The sequence below is a fragment of the Sceloporus occidentalis genome, unplaced genomic scaffold (genome assembly GCF_023333645.1).
Source record: "Sceloporus occidentalis isolate IW3139 unplaced genomic scaffold, rSceOcc1.0.p SCAF_7, whole genome shotgun sequence".
Lineage (NCBI taxonomy): Eukaryota > Metazoa > Chordata > Lepidosauria > Squamata > Phrynosomatidae > Sceloporus > Sceloporus occidentalis.
In genome coordinates this window covers 67,334,590-67,354,285 of record NW_028316987.1, presented here as the reverse complement: position 1 = coordinate 67,354,285, position 19,696 = coordinate 67,334,590, and the positions used below count along the sequence as shown (strand labels likewise).

The window sequence follows — 19,696 nt, the reverse complement described above, 5'->3', positions numbered from 1 at the left end:
AAACACCACCACCTTCTTTTCTGAAATGGGAAAAGTTGAGTGGAATCTCACTGATCTAACTGAATTTATACGTTTATACTCTGGTACAGACTGATGGCTTGGGAAATCAAGAACATGTCGTGTCTTAAGCTGAAACTGCTCCAATTACACATTTCCCATAGCACAGTACTTAGTGGAAAACACAGTCACACTATGGCTTGTATTGCATGGTTGTGAAGAAGGGCAAATAGTGCAGCACAGGGGATCATATGTTGGCAGAAATGCCTTATTTTTTCTGTCTCTCTATCCCCATTCTCCCATTATCTATGCTTCAGGACAAAAATGAAAGTGGAAAACCCCAGCAAAAGTTATATAGAAGGGTTCAAGTTTCTGAACTTTTGCAGTATTTCTAGGAAGGAACTAATAGGGGAGCCTATATAACAGAGTGGTTTAAGTGTTGGACTAGGACTCTGGGAGATCAGGATTTGAATCCCTGCTTGGCCGTAGAAACCCACTGGATGACCTTGGGCAAGTCACACACTCTCAGAAGGCAATGGCAAGCCTGCTCTGAGCAGATCTTGCCAAAAAACGCCATGATAGATTCACCTTAGGGTCTCCACAAGGTGGAAATGACATGAAGGCATACGTCGTCAACAACATATATAGCGCTTTCTAAGACTGCATGACACCATCAGGTTGTTTCAAAGAGACAGCCATGTAATACTGTTTCAAAAAGGAGGGGATAGGGGGAAAAGAAATCAAGCAGCACCATTATGACTAACTGGGTCATTTTAGCATGAGCTTTCATGGGTCTCAGTCTACAGAAACTCATGCTGAAATCCATAAATGCTCATGCTAAAATAAATCAGTCTTAAAAATAGAAAAGAGTCTTACAGTTTAAAAAAAATTATTTCTTTAACCTTCAACTGCTTTCTTGATGTTTTAGCTTCAGACTTGACTAATTGCTGGCAAATGTAAGCCAGCACTGGGATAGATGAGACAGATCTATCAGTAGCTTCTGGTTTTCATCTGCCAGCAGTTAGTTAGGTCTGAAGTTAGAAGTCTGATCTATCCCAATCAGGAAGCCCTCCCAAAGGAAGAAAAAAGGATTTTTAAACGTAAGAATTTCATTTCTATTTTGGGTTGTGGGGGCATCTCCGTGTGTGCCAAACTAGGAAAAGGGTTGTGGATAATGTCTTGGAGGAAGTACTGGATGGTACTGGGTGAGCAGTCACAAATGTTGTGTCTGAGAAGCTTATAGTGCAAACAGAAGTTGCAATCCTGGAATGGTTCCTGATGTACAATAGGAAAGAGACCAGTACCAATTGAATAACATTTTTACAAACAACACTGTTCTAGTGGGACAAGAGCCTCATATGATAAAGCCCTAAGCCTTTCAAACCATTTCAACCTTTTAGAAAGGAAAGACATCCATACAAAGTCTAGGGAAGGGGGTATGACCATCTAGGGGTGCACAGAGGGCCAGATGAAAACACCAGCCTCTGGACCTGAAGTTCTGCTCTCTTGGCTTAGGTTGGGATAAAAAAAAATCCTGTCCTCTACTAAATGCCATTTTTACTTCTTAAATGTTTACCTAGCAGCTTCTGCTGTCTCAGCAAGTGGGAGAGGGGGAAGGGAAGGAGTGAAGGCACTGTATCTGAGCCTGTTTTATGTTTTATTTTCCCCTCCTAGGTCTGGCAACAACTTTGGAAGAGTGCAGGGGAAAACAGTTAAAAACTTTGTCCGCCAATATGCCATTAAATGAGCACCTTACACCACCTTGCAGTGTGAACAGCTGAATCAGTCAAAAAATGGGGAGGAGGGAGCATTGGAGTATCTTTTTATATCATAGGTCACTTAGCTCAAAGCATTGTGTTGGAAGATTCAAAACCTAAGAAGCCATCATCTAAATTTCGAGGACACAATTTGATCTAAGTGCGCTTTCTTCAAAGAAGCTTCCTGTGCAAGTAGAAGTATCCTGACTCAGTGATAATCTTTTGGTGTTTACAAATGTCACTTAAGAGGAGTTTGCAATCAAGTAATTTTTGATGACAATTAACTTCAAAGATTTCCTTTGCATTTTTAGCCAAAAGGATTATCCAACGTATCCATGGGGCATGCTGTAATCAGATGCTTAATTTAATATATTAACCTTTTCCTTTTTGCAATTTGCCTTTTAAATTTTACCTTCAAAGATTTATGGTCATGTAATGTTCCCATTGCCCATTGCTGGTTTTTATATGTTATGTGGCTTAGTTGTTTTAATGAACCTCAAAAGTATCACAAGTGTCTTGATTTTGGGGTATGTGTGTTTTGTTTTTTCTGTTGGTCTAACTGCATTGTGTTTCAAGCCTGATATATGCCATTGTGAAATTTCTCTAATGGCAAATGTTATTAATCTTGCGAAGTGCACATGTCACAAAGTATTCTGCTAAATAATTGCTCCTTTGTTGTTTATTTTTGCTAGAAAATGTAATGCTTTGCTCATTGCATTAGTTACAGGCAAAATGTCTCTTTTGTGTTTCTGTTTTAAGTGTAAAGTAATGCCTGTGTTTCACAAAAGTTGAAGGTCCAGATTAAATGTTTTGATAATTTAGAAGATTGCTGTTAGAAACAGGAACTCTGGCAATCACTTTGACACTGATCCAAAGAAGGACATTCTTTCTTATGGGGGGGGGGGCACCCTTACATTGTGTTAAAGTGTTATTTTTTAGTTAAGTAATAACCTTTTCTGAGAAGATTTTGTTAAGGGAAAGGAAGTAGGCACTGTACTTAGCACACCACTTGAACCAAATGGCCATAAAAAATGAATGACTAAAAATTTTAGAAGAGAAAGAATTAGATATCGTTACATTGCCTTCAACAACTCAACAACTGTTAAATCCCCTCCCTTGTAAATGTTTTCCCCAGTTTAAATAATTCCTTTTCACTTACATCCTATTTCAAACCAAGTATTGTGTCCAGAACCTCTAACTCAGTGGTATCTGCACTGCCTGGTTATCCTAAAGCTCAGTCCTCATAGTTAGAGTGTTATTTTATTTATTTTTTTCGTTGCATGCCTTTCCTTTTTTAAAACAACAACAATGAAATTAGGAACACTTTTGACTTCCTTGCATATTCCCCAGGCAAACAAGTGAATTGCCACAATGATTTCAGAGGTATGCCTTCTTTGCAGGATAAAGCAGAATCTCCTGTTACTTGCAGGTTTGATCTCTTCTGTTTTGACCATTGTGTTTCATTTTGTTCTTTGATCCTTACAGAATTTAACTTTCACAGATGACTTCAGTCCAAGCAGCACTAGTTCGGCTGATCTGAGTGGTTTAGGGACAGAACCAAAAACCCCAGGATTTTCACATTCCATAGCACTATCATCAGACGAGGTACTTTATCTATGTGTTATTCATGTAGCAGGAAATAACTTTTGTACTCCCTGTGGACTATTTAATAGACCTAACTGCTCCTGGCTGGATATAGCTTTGAAAAATTAGCTTTCAGGACTGCTCTTCATGATCAGAAGCTGTCAGTCTGTTTGTGAATCTGAACAAAAGAATGAAATCCTCAGGGATGTACATGAAACCAGGCAGTTTATTATGCGAAACCTATTTTGAATCAAAGATCGGGGTAACAAAGGCAAATGCAGTACTGATTTAGAGACCATCTAACTTTTAAATTCATAGACTTACACAAACTATGAGAGGGAAATTCAAGTCACAGTATAGAATGGAGTAGCGTAACGTATAGCATACTTCAATCAATCCAATATATGTTATATGGGGTGTGTGTGTGTGTGTGTGTGTGTGTGTGTGTAAAAGAAGTTAGGACCGTGCAGATGTCCAGATGTTCTTGAACTGCAACTCCCATCAGTTCTAATCAAAGTATGCCAAGTTTCCCATCCCTAATAGAAAACAGGTTAATGCATATATACATTCAAATGGAAATAACAACCAGTCCATAATGGATCAAAAATCTGAGCTCATAAGAAGCTTTATTTCTGAACCTTGCAAGCAGGCTGCAGGTGATAGAAATTTTGTGTGAATGATAGCCTGCATTGATTACCTATGCTATCAGATCTGCTCCAGAGTCCATTCTATCTGGTTCTGATGGGAACATGGGAGAGGTCCTTTTCAGTGACTGCCCCCAGAAACTAAAACTCCCTCTGAAGAGACAGACTGACACCCTCCCTACTTTCTTTTCCTAGATAAGCAAAGATTTTTTTTATTCCAACAGGCATTTGATTGACTTATGATGTAAGGCCCATCTTACACAATGTGCTGGATATTGCTAATTTCTGTTATGTATGTTTTAATGAAACATGTTTCAACTTGATTTTAATTTTTTTCGGATTGTTAATGGAGTTTTAACTTTTGTATTTTGTGGATTTTTAACATTTTTTTTAATTGTCTTAAGCTATTTTGAGTCCCAATGTGGGAAATAGACAGTATAGTGTCAGGGATTTGAAGGGTTAAAACACAGCACACATGGAAATGCTTGATGTGTGTGTGTTTGGCCATGAGCATTCAGCACAGTGTCAAGGCTGATCAGCACAGCTGAAGCTCATTGGCTCAAGGACACTTCAGTGCCCAAGTGCACATAGCCATGGATGATGAAACATGTGTCTGGATTGCACAGGAGACACATGACATGGTTACATACCTGAACTCACTGGGTTTGGGAGACCACATGGTCTGGAGACTATATAAACACAGGGGTTGCAAGGGATAGCTTGTGGGTTTGAAGTAGGAGTTGGATTGGTATGTTTTGGAGTTTTAGAGATCTGGTTTTGTATAATAGCACTGTGAATAAAGAGCACTTTGGGGACTTTGTTTCTCTGGTGGTTTATCAGAAGAAGCTACAGCATTGGTTTGCTGTGTGTCCCCGGAGGTTCCTGCATTGCTGCAGTTCCTGGAAGTCATCCATTGTTGTCATCCCAATTGGACTTTGGAGCCACACTTCAGCTTTTGGAAATTGCCAGCTCTGCTCCAAGGGTCTGATTTAACCCCAGGACTCGTTTGAGTTGCTGATAGTGGTTGTTGGACCCCAGCAGTTGTGCTGACATATAGATGATTCACAACAAGCATATAAGAAAGTACTGAGCCACTGCTAGGCAACTGTGGAGGGAGTGGCCACCATCCCTCCCCATGCATCTACCCAGTGATCAGCACTATCATGTTTCAGTGTACCAGAAGTGCCATAACTTCACCTCAAGATGCCATTTTGGCTGACTTTGGGCCTATTTTTTTTCAAGATTTGGAAAGAATTGGGGTTTCTGGTGGTTAAAAGATGCAAACCACCACATTTGGAGGACAATTTAGAGGGACCTTTGTCCAGTTTAGGGGTAAAAATTGCCAAAAATTTAGCAAAACTTTTTAAAATAAATCATGGATCAGTGGGCTTCTGCAGGCTTCATGGGTCATACATAGGGATCCAAAGCAGCATGCGCCCCACAGGCTGTACTTTGCTCATGTTCTAGGTGAAACTTTTCCATATCTAATAATGCAAGTGACTTTTTTCATAGAAGAGGCCCCGTTAAATATTTGATTCCCTAAGGAATTCCATAATTGAGAAATGGATACAACATATGGATCCTATCACATACAGGTGGGGAAAGTGTGGCCTCTGGGCTGCATGCACCTCCCAAGGCCCCTCTAGCACCCACCTCAGTTATTTTTTAAAAAAGTTGCACCCCCAGGTCCCCCATTCAATACTTTTTAAATGGTATGGGGGCAATTTTGCTATATTCCTTTTCCTAAGCCATGTTGTGCTGAGGAGAATCCTTTTTCACATAGGAAGCAAGAGAGAAGTTGACTCTGTTGACAGGTTACTTCCTCTTGGGGAAAGGGGGAAACAGGCCACTTTGGGGCCCAAAATAGCTCATAGGGCTCTGAAGCATAGCAATATGGCTGTCAACCACATGTTGGGAGACCAAAAAATTATGGTGTTTTTTTTTAGGGTGGGTCTTCATGCTCCCCTTGGGGGGGGGGCAACTCAGCCCCCTAAATGTGTGACAGTTGCACACCCCTGCTGTAGGGTCTCTGTGCTTTTGACAGGAGCTTTCCAAGAACTCTATAGTGGCTTCCCAATAATACAGCAGTTGCAGTACTCGTAGTCTGACGTTTGGGCACAGCTCCAGACCTCCCACCACCAGATTAACCATTTTGTTCCTCACTGCAGCCCTGTGGAATTAAGGCAGCAGTGCTTTCTGCTCCATTAGGTCTCAGTGGGATTTTGGCCCATTTTTTTTCTGCCAGTTGGCTTATTGGTAATGGAGTGAGCATCACACCAAGAATGCATCTATGTAGCATGCCACTTTCCATGCACTCACTGTAGAGTTGCTCTCCTTAGTTAAGAGGACTACCATGGAATAAATTATTATTATTATTATTTTGCAACATCAGATGAAGCACTTTCTGTTGGGGAAAGGCCACACTGGCTTGTGTGGAAGTTGATCTGGGTTACTTGGAGTGCGTAACTGTCAACACCACCTGGCCTTTTTGTATTCAAAAGTGTTTTCTTCTCTTGTGCTGGAATATCACAGGCTGCAATCTAGCATGCAATTAAGCATAGCAGACTGTTAAGAGAAATGGAATTGAAGTACTGTATGTTGAACTAGGCATTAAAGACATCCTTTGACTCTCAATCTGTGTTCTTAGGGTAGGGACATTACTGCCTCAACCCTATATTAAAAGGCTGCATTTATGTTATATTTAGCTACTCAATTCCTAATATGTTTCTTCCCCAACATGGTTCCTCCAGATATTTTGAGCTACAACTGCCTTCATCTTCAGCCATTTACTGGGTTGGGAAGATGATGGTTGGTGTTTAGCACAGCTGCAGAGCACCCAGTTAGGGAAGTCCTTTTATAGCCTTCCTGTTCTGTTGCTGCACACTTTATTCATCCAAGGCTGAGCAGTGACCCCTGCTGGAAGATACAGCAACTTCCGATTAGGGTTTTTTTCAGCCGTTGGAACCATCATGGTGTTTCTCTCCCATATATAATATAACAATCATTGGCTGCAATCCAGCATCCCCTCAGCACAGCATAAATACCCACATGTGGACCTATATAGATTGAGCCGTTGCCCCCTCCCCCCAACTTACTAAAAAACCACTGAAGCCTTTCTGTATGACCATTCTGTACTTTGTGGCAAGTAGGCAGGATCAGGGGCACATGTGGCTACATTCCCATAGGCAGACATTAAGTTATTACTGCAACAGTGAGAGCCCAGCGGACTCCAGCAGAATTCGATGCTCATGTCATCATTTTACATCTGGCTTTGGGGAGATATGAGGACACCCTTCTGCATTCTTATCCGCTCACCATGAAGCATGGAATGGCTATGCAGGGCAGCTTCAGTGATTTTCCCATATGTTGTGGAGGCTTTGGGCACTGCAGAGGTAGGTGGGGAATAACCCCCCTCCCCTACCCCTTGCGCAGTGCCAAAAAAATCAATACCCACACACATATATAAGGGACACTTACACCTGTAGATATCCCTAACAGGATGGCAGACATAAGTCATATAAATTCAGATAATATAACTCTCCCAAGTAAATAGAAACAGAGACTCTACTACTGTTTGCCAGGTCTTAAATGGGGAAAAATACACACTGGTTTAAGCATACATATGGTTATTCCATTGTTGTCACATGTTCTGTGCATTTATTTATAATGTTTCCTTTCCCATTTCTTTATTGCTGACGCTCTCAGAGCTTGGATATGATTGATGATGAGGTGAGACAATAATGAGATCTCTGCCTGTCTGCTTGTCTGTCTGTTTAGTGGGACTGGAATCCTGTTGGTCAGCCCTAAGTAGAGTAGACCCTTCTGTCAATTGCTGAATGATAACTCAACACCAGTGGGTCTATTCCAGTTAGGACTAGCAACAGAATTCAAGCCAGGATTTTTATGCTGTTCCATAATTGAGATCTCTGAATAGCATATGCAAAAACGTACTTTAAAAAATACAGGTATGTTCAAAATACATCACAGCAGGGACAAACCAATAAAACTGGGCACAGGTCTTGAAACTGTTATGTGGGGGGTGGGAACCTTTTGGGTGCCTTAAAAAGCATAGGAACATTTTGTTTTGTTTTGTTTAAAATTGCCTGGCACAGGAATGATTACTGATCAGGCTCTAGGAGAACTGACAGCAATCCAAAATCCCATGCAAGGCTGCAGGGGGGGGGGGGGGCAGTTGGGCAAGTGGGGCACTGGGGAAGGTGGGAGGGGTGCATGCACATTCACCTTTCCTTCCCCAGTGCCTTGGCTGGCTTGAGGAAGTGAGCCAAGGTAATGGAGAAGGGGCAAGCATGTAGATGTCAACCAGACAAAAGAAAGCTATGGCCAGAATCATTTTGGTGCCTTACACCAGCCATGACTCCTGCCACTACTATAGGATCATTTGTACTGCTACCACCTGTGTTTTCCCTCTTGCCTGCTTTCTTCACATAGTAAACAATTATGGAATTCACTGTTACAAGACAAATGGATAGAGCCTAGCCTAGAGAGCTTTAGTGGAAAATTATGCAAATTCGTGGAGAATGAGTCTATTAATGTCTTGATAGCTATGTGCTTTCTCCAGGTTTAGAGGCAGTATACCACTGAATAATAATTACCAAAGGGCAGCAGTGTGGGAGGAGGTTATTGCCTTTATGGCCTGCTTGTAGGCTTCCCAGAAGCAACTGCTTAGCCGTTGTGGGAAACAGATGCCAGATTGGGAGACTTTGGGGAAATATATTCAGGATAGCTGTGTTGGTCATGCAGCAAAGCACAATAACATCCAAAATCTGCAGGACAGTGATGCCTTTATTTGGTCAGCCAAAATGCACAAAATACATGATGCATCATGCATTTTGTAAATTTTGGATGTCTGAATAAAGGTATCACTGTTTTGTGGATTTTAGATAGTATTGGGAGACTTTTGGCTTGACCTGGCTGGCTCTTCTTGTCTTTTCATTAGCAGAATGCTAGGTTCATATTTACTAGCTGTGAGGTGAAGGCATGATTTTCTGGTCACTATCCTATTTAAAAAGTAGCTGCAATGTGGCATTTTTGCACTTCAATAGAGGAATTCTCATTGCCTGATTCCTGAAAGTCTTTGAAATGTGAAAAATGCCACTATGCTGCACTGAACAGCACCCTCCTGTGGTGATGGTTGAAATATGCAAAGTCTAGGGAGCTCCCTGTTAGGGTAAATATCATCCTTCACCCTGAGAAGGCACATTCAAATAACAGTTTCACTGAATCATATTTTCTTGATTTAGACCAGCACATGGTGACTTTGATAAGAAATTGAAACTGTGAGTCAGTCTTCAGTTCTCAATATAAAAAAAAAATAAGTGCAATATCAGCAAGTAGTGGACAGTTCAAGCAAGACAGTCTCTTTATTCTGTAAAAAATGGGATATTTCCCTGTGCATTTCATAGCCATGCCTATGATATCCACTAGATAGTCTTGTCAAGATAGATGAACTCAAAGTGATTCAGTGAGCTACATTTATCATAGGATGGGTGGCTGGCTGGCTGGACAGAATTGAATATTGGAAGATGTCTAGGACTGAATGATGGAGGTAGGGGCTTAACTTGCCCCCATATAGTGGTGGGAAGTGTCCTTAGTTCACATTCTGCTCATATCTGCTACAGTGTGGTATCATAACAAACACTGTTGCTCTGACAGTTGTACAATAAAATTGTTTTGTTGCAGATCCTTGATGATGGACAATCTCCCAAACACAGCCAGTCCCCAAATCGGGCTGTTCAGGAATGGAGTGTGCAGCAAGTTTCCAACTGGTTAATGAGCTTGAATTTAGAACAGTATGTTCCAGAATTCAGTGCCCAAAACATAAATGGAGAACGTCTTCTTCAGTTGGATGGTAGTAAACTGAAGGTAATTGCTTCTCAACCTTGAAAAGAAGATTCAGAATTTTGTGGATCACCAAGGGATATTTTATGGGAAATGCTCATCCTGACTGCACATAAAAACATATTTATACTACAGAGGAAGCCCATGGTAGCTGTAATGAATAATGAGGATTGTGCAAATTGCAGGAAATGTTGATTACACAGTTGATATAATAACAGTTGGAAACTTTGAATACATCATTAGCTTTGAAAATCAAGTCCTGGTAACATCATGCTAGATGTTACAAGTTAATGGACAATTTTAATGGAAAGGGGCTTAATTTCTTCTGCATCACAAATGTTTTTAAAATGGAAAAAGACAGTCCTCGAGGGTGAAGAAAATGGGAGGAATAGCCAAATTTTGTATTCTTGGACAAGTAATTTGGTTATATCGAATTTCACTTCATCTTTGTATGCATGTAAAATAGATACTTGGCCATAGTGTTAAATGATACTTAGTTCTATTTAACTGTGTAATGAAATAACCCAACAAAGTTACTATGTCTAACTCTGAATCTAGAGATGGCAGTTACAGTGCTATTATGACTGTATATTGGGCTTTTTTAATGTAAGGAAAGATTGATTTTATGTTGAAGACAGAGAGAGATGCATGTGTATGTATACATCTTCTCCCACCTCTACACATACCCAGAGATTGTAACTTTGCCCCATAAGATAAACCCACTGGATCTCTGAATCACCCCATTATTCCATTACCCCATATTCGAGTATCTAAGGTACTTCCAGATTTTTACTTCCCCACTCTTAGAAGTATCAAGCCAGAAATGTGATGGGTCCCTTCACATTTATGCTGCTGGAATTTGGGGGCTAATATTGATAGGCATATAAAATTGCTCCTGCCAACATCTGGCTTTCAGGCATCATATGCCCTGAGTCACCATGCTGTTCATCTTAGAACATCGCCATATCCATGGGAGAGCAGGATTGGCAGCTGAGGCAGAGCAGTAGATAGTGTTCTTTGCTACTTAGGTCCAGGTAAATAAGTACTCAAAACCAGTGAAGTTACTTTGATGATGAGTGAAATCTCCCCACCCAAATAGCTTCTCCCTATCCCTGTCAGGAATAGTGGGTTTTATTTATATCCCACCCTATGTCCACAGACCTGTCAATCATGTTCCCACTCCTCTCTTAACATGAGTGATCTCTGGCACAAGCAGGATTTGCAACAGGGGTCCTTTTTTTGTCTCTTGTGCCAGAAATTGCTCACAGAAAGTGATGGGAACATCAGGCAGGTGCTTCTCAATCAACAGAGGAGTGGCCCTTCTTGATCCCAGTGGTGTCTTACTGGGAAGTGAGAGGCGGGAGGAGACTGCCCAGAATCCATAATATGTGATGGCCATACAGGATTCAGTTGAACAGTTCTTTGTTGCACAAACTGAGGTCTGGCCTTGTTATCTCTTGAGCTTGAAAAAGTTAAGTCTGCTGGACTGCTACTCACAGAAAGACCAGCTACCATGACCACTGGCCATCAAGACATTCTAGGAGCTGTAGTGCAGAAAAGTTAACTTTTCCAGGTTCTTTATTTAGAAAGAAGTTGCATTTGGCCATAAATGAAACCAGTGTCATTTGTTTCTTTAATATTAGGCTCTTGGTATGACATCTTCGCAGGACAGAGCTGTCATTAAAAAGAAAATTAAAGAAACCAAAGTGTCTATAGAAAAAGCACGCAGAGCTCAAGAGAAGATGGAGAAGCAAAGGGAAAAGCTTAGGAAGAAGGAAAAAGAGCAACTTCAGAGGAAGTCCCGGAAGCTAGAGAAGCAATCACCAGATCCAACAGAGGGCACTAATGAGCAGTGATGCATATGAATTCTTTTAGGAATGAAGGCATTCAAAGTTAATACTGTTTCCTTCCATCTTTGGGAACACTTTTGTTACACAGAGCTCTGTACCCATATCTGCGGGTTTAACTAGAATAAATGAGGAAATGAACACTGTGTAGCTAGAGTTTCCTGCAACTGCAGAACATGCTGGTACTTTTGACATATTCAGCAGCCCCAAACTGACTGTGTTCTCATGACTTGGACTGACAACCCAGCTGTCCAATTTGGGGCCAGCACTGAAAGCCTTTTTGCTTATCCTACTCACCCCACCCTTACTTTCTGTTATCCTCATTTGCATTGTGCTGGTTGTGTCTGGTTCCTTTCTTAACCAGTAAGACTCAGTATTACATAGCTTGGTTTGCTATGAACTCTGAAGTGCTGCTGGAAATGGGAAAAGCCCACTAAGCTTCAACGGACCCATGAAAGCAAGTAAACATATTGGTTGCCATTGAGTTTTAGGGGAAGAACTGCTTGTTTTGGCATTTCATTCTTCAAGGAGGTAGGCTTCAATTCACCTCAGTGCTCAGAAGTGATGCTGCTCTGTCTGCACAGAGCAGGGTTTCAAGATTTGGAGACAATACACTGGAGAATACATGCATCAGTTGCAGAGTCACCAGTCTTACTGCTCATCAGGCAGGAAGGCAACCCCCCTTTCTCCCCCTGCACCCTTCCAGCACTTCTCATGTGGATTACACAGGAAGGAAAGCTGGGCCTTATCTTGGTATGCAGGACTAGAGAATAACATTTACTCTATGGAGTGAAGCTGGATTTTTAAAAGTTGGCTTGTGTCAAACCTTCCAGATAACTGTTTTTCATTTGATCTCTTCAGGGAGGAAGTGTTGAGTGACATGTTCCTGTAGCATGTCATGAGCCTCGTTTTTTCCCCCAGCAGATACTGAACAGAAAACTGAATTTTTCCCCCTATCTTTGGTGAGGAATATGCCCTACCTCCAGGTTTGGTTGTAGGATATGGTGTGGCGCAGGAAGACTGGTGTGGGTAAATGAGGGTAAAGATGAGAGTGTTATTACAGAGCTGGGATTTGGCTTGCTCTAATTCCAGAACCTGTTCAAGGAAATAGTTTCCCTTGGTATGCAGTGTGCACTTTTAAAACACAGGAAAGGAAATGACAAGATAGTGTGAGTTTTAAACTGTAATGCCCTGTTAGCAGAGTGATGTGCTGAAAAGGAAATCTAAAGTAAGCATAGAGGAATAGTCAAGATATTTCTTAAAACAAAGTAATGAGGTAGGAACCCTTTTGAAAGCTCATTTTCAAAGTGCTTTCTCTGAGGGAATTGAAGAAAGTCCAATGTGGATTTTTCTGAGAGATGACACTCTTTAAACAGGAAGAATGTAATCCAGCTACATTTGAGCATGTTTAAATTACACCAATTTCAATGGGAGTGATTTAATTGCTTATTTAAATCTTCCCTCCTTTGAAATCACTGGCACTTGGAAAAAATATTTAACTTTAGCTGGATTACATCCATCAGTATCTTGCCAAATGACCGCCAGTAGCCTAAGTTGTCTTGTCACACTCTGAAACAATACAGTTAGGTTTGGATCTCAACCAGCTGTTCTGTGGCTAATTCATTTTTGGCCAGCTATTGATGCTGCATTTCTCAGAATTAGGCACTAAAAGACAGAAAGGTTGGATTCAAATGATGAAGACTCATGAATGGGTTCTACTAATCATATTCTTCACTTCAGCATCTATGTTTGCTTTAAAGCCTGGCTGTACTTTACACTGGAATTTCCTAAGCAAGGCTGTTAGATATGAGCGGTCATTTCTTCTTTTCAGCTGCAACAGGTTTGTTGTGTCTGTGCTTTTAAATACATGGTCACCTGTCTACATGATAATGGCTGTAATCCCTGGCCCCACCAACCCAATGCAGTTGTTTTATGTTACTGATAACATTCTGGCTAAAATCTGCAGGTAAAATAACAAAAGTCTGCCACCACGAACACTTGCATTAAATAACTTGATCATTCTGGCAGTTCCTTGTGTAACCAGAGGAAAGAAAGATCAGTGTTGCAGGAAGGACCCACTGATTGAAAGATCTGTTTCCCCTTTAGGGAGCAAATGCAACAGGAAATCTGACAAGAGACCTGGTCAAACCAGGTTTACTTAGGCAACTACATGATTATATTTAGGTAAAAGAAGTGTATCTGGGAGAAACTGGAAATGAACTATTTTAACTATGAAGTTGTTAAATGCATTAGATGCTCACTTTTTTTAAAGTTATGTTTACATGCTGGTAATTTAAAATGGATGTATATACTAGTACTGTCCATGGGCACATTTCTCTGCTTTATATTATTTATGCTGTCCCCATTGTTTTTCTAAAATCCCTGTGGATTCTATTGCATTGTACATTGACTTTACATTCTTGCTATTTAGAACCATGCAAATTGGATTTTAATGCTGCAGACAACTGATTTGATTTATGTCCTGTAATTATTTTTTCTTTATTGCTTCTTGATGATTTTAGAGCTCAGCATTGAATTTTAATCTGACTTCTTTTTGGCATCCAGTTGTAAGGTGTGCATGTGTGTGGAGGAGAAGGCTCTCTGGTACTGAAGAAAGAAAAGCATACATTAAACTTGTGTATATAAGCAAGCAGAGAAGAATAAGAAAGTCTGGATTCTACTCTTCAATGTGGAAACAGGATATATTTTCATGTTGCTCCTACTTCCGTTTTTGTGTGAAATGTGTGGCATAGTTACAATATGCATCTTTCTTCAAATGTTTCTGATCTTATCTCTTGGAATCTTCTTTTTGTTAAAAAAAACTGGAAGCATATTTCCAGTGTCATTGGGGGGGGGGGGGGTCATGATGTGAATGTTGCTGAGAAACTGAGCTTGAAGATTTTCTAATTTCGTTTTTGAGTTTTGCCTTGAACAAGTGTCCACAAAACAGCTACAACATATTTGCTGCTGGTGTTATAAATGATGGAGAAATGTGTTCTTGCCACACAGCCACAGAAGGCACAGGAATTTAGGTCAAGTTAGGTAGGTGCTCAGAGCTTTAGTGTGGACAAAGGCTTGTATACACGCAGGAGAGTATACAGTATGCACAGCTATAACTATGAGTTCAAGTTTGTGCTAAAATGGCATCCCATGCCGCTTCTTCCATTACACCGGAAGCTAAAAAGGGACTGTTTATACTTTCCTTACCATGTAAGCTCATATATTGCCAATTCTGACACAGCCCAAAACAGATAGTATTCCATAGTGTTTATAAAGTACACTGATTTCAAAGGCATATCCTAGTAGGATCCGAAAGAAGTGAAATAAAGCAGTGTTTACCCTAAACTATTATTAGGGAAAAGCTTAATCCTTCTCTATTCATTCTCTTGGGGCCATCTACAGTGTTATAATTCACCAGTTTCTTACTAGCTTTTAAAACCACTGATGGAGCATGCTCTTTATTTGGATTACAAGCCAAACCTCCACAATGTTTTGGTTTGCCTGCGCAAAATATGCCCTGGTAGTACAGTTGTGGTTGGCATTAGGAACAGGCAAAGTGATATATTTGCCAACGTCAATGCAGTTTAATGATTCCACTACACATACCACCATTTGGGCAGTGCAGACACTCCATTTATGAGGCTCCAACCCTGTACTGCTAATGCAACTGGGAACTGATCAAAGTGGGAGTGTCCACCAATGCTACCTAGCCTGTGCTAGCCAGGTTACCCATTCGAAGTACAGCTACAGAAAGATCCCGTAGGACACACAAGGGAGGAAACAGGAGCGACATAAGGACTTGGGGGCCATAAAGGTTGGAAACCCGTTGCTGGCTGTAGCAGCTGGTGAAACCATGGCTTGCAGCATACCAATCCTACATGCTGGAGTGGATCCTGTAGATGTGTGTATTCATCTGTCTGAAGGCAGCATCTTTGGTTCTAGCCATGGAGAAATCCTCCCCCAATGCTGAGAGGGCTGAGAAGTCAGATTCTTATTGTTGCTGCTCTTTGCAACACAGGTACAAGAAAGAAAGCCTATGTTTCTTTTAAATATTAAAAGAAGAAAAGTTAAAATTTAAAGATGTAGGGCAAGATCCAGCATTAAAAGACAAAGCCACAATGCCATGGCTACACTTTATCTCCATCTGACCTCTGAAACTCACTTTTTAAAAACCAGTCAGCTGTGCAGAGTGACCGGTCAGTGCTGTTCCAAAGTGGAGCATTCGGGGATGATGAGACCAACAATGCACCTCTGAGGTCTTGTCACAACTCTTCATTGCAGTGCTACTCACTGTTGGAAAGGGGCTGGTCATATCATCCTGAAGCAAGCCACTTGCAAGTATATCTCTGTTGCTTGGAATGTCTCACTGGCTCTTAAGATTGGTTTCAGGATCATTTGTGGTTGTAGCAATATTGCCTCACCTACCAATGAATACAAAGCAGTTACTATGTCCTAAGTCCAATTTAGGACATTGCAACTAACTAACAGGATTCCAGCCATCAATGCTTGAATGTCTTGCAGAGTTGGTCAACCTAAACATTCAAGAGAGAGGTCTTTTAAAGACAACAACAACAACAAAGATTGTGCATTTAAAAGGACTTTAACATATAAAGAAAAAAGGTCAAAGTTGGTGATGCATAATTGTTTGGTTATCAGCTGGAAACTGTCCCTCTTTGTTCAGTGATCAACAGTTTTGGTTCCTTTTTAATTAATGCTTAGATTCCTTGTACTTTCAAGACTTGGTCTTATACTGCGAAGTCTCATCTATGCATAAATATGTTTAATGGCCGCCCAGCAATTTCAGAAGTGTTTTCCAATGTGTAATTCAGAGTTAGAACTAGTTCCATGTATCCATCCAAACAAAAGTGTTTTCTGTTACAAGGAAGGCACTTATCTCAACATTTGTAACCTAGGAGATATTACTTAAAGCTTCACTCTGCAAAGAAAGCGTTCAGTTGCTTATATTCCTTTATATATTCAAATTAGAGGGTGTAGAATTGTACTCAGAAAATTTGTTTCTGAAAAGATTTTTTAAAAAGGTTTATTCGAAAGGCTGTAGTTTCGATGTAGCTTAGACGTTTATGAATTTTCAGGAAATTTCTACTAATTCAAAGGGGATCTGTGAAATCATAGACAAGATTTTGATATTTTCCATTATTCCTCACTGAATTAGAATACTGAAAATAGATATTGTAGAAATGGGAAAATATTTGTTTGCAAAAAGCAAAACAAGGCAAAACTTTGGAGCTATTCTAGCAAAGCTCAAGGATTACTCTGAGCTGCAACTTATTCTGGTTATATCCTCACGTTATGGAGTTGATCAGTTGTCTTTTTTCTATTTGAAAGGCATAGATGAGGGACAAAATGATTTGGAAGAAAATGTTTGTGTAAGGCATATGTTTCCCAGTGTTTTTCTCTGGCTGCCTTTATGCATTTGGCTTTCCGTTTTTGCAGAATCAATATTGAGTTTTGTTATTCAGAGGGAACCACTTTGGGACTCATTTTGTTAGCTGTACACTTGAATTCTTTTGGAAAGCTCTGAGAAGCTTTGTAACAAACCCAACTGTGACTTCAGAACTAAATTGGCTAAGCAGTATTGGTATAATCATTGGTCATTTGCATCTTACACAGTTCTTTTGGTTCATGGTCTTTTCCTTCTATTGCATTCTTTTGACACGGCAAAAGCCTGTGTTTGGAAAGCTGCAACCTATCCAACATTGCAAGCTCTGTAACTTGCAAACATTGATTATAAGGTGCATGCATCTTATTTGGCACTTGATACTTGATTTTTTTTTTCTTTTTTAGTCTTTGTTTCCCCCTGTGATAGTGGCTACTTCTTTTACCTGGACCTTTGGGGAGGGGAATCTACATAGTGCAATATTTACATAATAGTCATTTCTGGCAGCTAATTTCAAATAGTCCTTTTCCTTGTTAACCATCTTGCCATGGAAGTTAAAGCTTGAGGGAAGCATGTGCCGTCGCTTCCCCCCCCCCCCCCGCCTAATTATTCCCTCCCTAAAACTGGAGCAACTTTGCTAAAGAAGAGTCTCAATGATGGCCAGGGGTTCCAAAGTCAATAGGATGGTGAATTCCCTCCGTGTTTTAGCCTGAACTTTAAAGGAATTATCTGAAATGCTGAACCTGAACCTACTTTGTGGACAGAGTTGGACATTTCCTCAAAGTTCAAACAACAACATGGAGGGTTCACCACCCCAGTGATATCAGAAGCACCAGCCACCATGGAAGGCAGTGCATTCTCCAGCCATTGGACCTGGGCTGTTGATGGTATCTTCACAATTCAGTAAGAAGCTACAGAATAGTGGTTCCCATTACACAGGTAATGGAATAATTGGAATAACCCTGTTTGGTGGATGAGCTTCCAGGCTATCAAAAACAAGTCTTTAATTTCAGAAGGTTGGGCCAGCCCTTGTCTCACGGATGGACCATTGATAGTGCACTAAGGCTAATAGAATTATTCCTGGTTGCAGGAGCAAATCCTGCTCCAGATGCCTTTGCAACTGAGTAAATTAGAAATTGAATAACCTGAGTATGGAAGTGGGCTCTGGAAAGGAACAGGAATGACCAACAGTAGAAACGGAAAGCTTAGATTTTCTTTTCAAATGGCAGTGTTCACTGCAAAATGTCACAGTGGAACTCCCATGCAGTAATGGTTTTTTTTTTTTTTTCAACATCATTACTTTTTATCTCTGCTTTTATACAAATTTTTACATTCACACTGAGAACTGACTAGTGTTGCATATGGCCAACACAAGGCAGCCAACCTCTTAAAGTGCACTGTGACCCACATCTTTAAAACATTTGCTGGTCATACAGAAAGGAAGGGAGGGGAAGAGGGAAGAGTGTTGGGGGGTTAATGTATGAATTGCATGTAAACTTTGTATTTTTTTAAATTCTGTACATGTAAGTGTCAGATCATCTGCATGGAAGATGCCACAGTGCCCTGTCTGAGTTTGTATGCCTGTGATTTCTTATTTTTCTCCTTCTTTAAATGATTAACTTCCCAGAAAAAAAAATATCTCTACATTTAGTTACTTGGAGGCATTACAATAAAACAACAACAACAAACACCCTGGTTGCCCTTTGTATTCTTAATGGGTTTTCTAAAGATTGTGATTAATTTGTTAGTGTATATAAATTTCTTGGCGATGACTATTGTTGTTAGACAACGAATGCAATAAAAGAAATATTGAAACTCATCAATAAATGTTTCTTGGGATCCCTATCTTGCTGCAGCTATAGTGAAGGTGGGGATAGGAGAGAACCAGAATGCTGTAGTGGTTTGAGTGTTGGACTACGACTTTGGGAGATCAGGATTTGAATCTCAATTCAGCAATGAAAACGGACTGGATGACCTTGGGCATGTCACACCCTCTCAGTCTCAGAGAAAGGCCAACTCCCTCCTAACAAATCTTCCCAAGAAGCCTGTAAGAGAAATCATTCTTATCTTCAAGGCACATAACAAAAAAAGGGGGTGGGGGTGGGGAGGGGTGGAAAGGAATTCTATTTTGAAACAGAATAAGCCTCCTAACTATATTTTTTTGTCCATTCCACGAGAAAAATACTAGCCTGTGGACTGAATCCTGTTGGTTTGTCCCAGCTAGAATTAGAGCCACCAGATCAATTGGTGAATCAACACATAAGTAAACTAGAGTGGATGTACTCTTTTTGGGACTAACAATAGAATTCAGCCAACAGGAAAACAAAGTCAATTCTTCCTGCTGTGCCTAAGACCTGAGAAGCACATTAGGAAGCTCCGGCATGTTTTCTTTGAAATTTTCTGATGATCTGGAGTAACATGCCATTGAACACTGGGGAAACTAAGGGAAATTAAGGCCATGGTCCAATAGGTATGTTGGCAGAGAGCATGTCTCCACCTACATGTCCACCATTGTGGAGGAAGGTGAGGTGGTTCTTTCCACTTCCTGCCTGCCTGTGGATGATGATGGTGATGATGATGGTGATGATGATTTGTAATACCGTTTTCACC

General features: G+C 40.5%; 1 protein-coding gene across 6 annotated transcripts in view; it reads left to right on the top strand.

The window, feature by feature from the left end:
- Positions 1-18,879, top strand: part of PPP1R9A (protein phosphatase 1 regulatory subunit 9A) — a 199,000-nt gene extending 180,121 nt beyond the window's left edge. For 4 of the 6 annotated variants that reach the window (XM_089533204.1, XM_089533205.1, XM_089533203.1 and 1 more), the window contains 3 exons: positions 3,240-3,359; positions 9,683-9,865; positions 11,485-18,879. In XM_089533204.1, the coding sequence (XP_089389330.1) occupies positions 3,240-3,359; positions 9,683-9,865; positions 11,485-11,697 (516 nt within the window). In that variant the 3' untranslated portion in view covers positions 11,698-18,879. Of the gene's footprint in view, positions 1-3,239; positions 3,360-7,687; positions 7,712-9,682; positions 9,866-11,484 lie in introns of all 6 variants that reach the window. The other 2 variants (XM_089533200.1, XM_089533201.1) reach the window with 1 other exon arrangement.
- Positions 18,880-19,696: the final 817 nt, after the last annotated feature.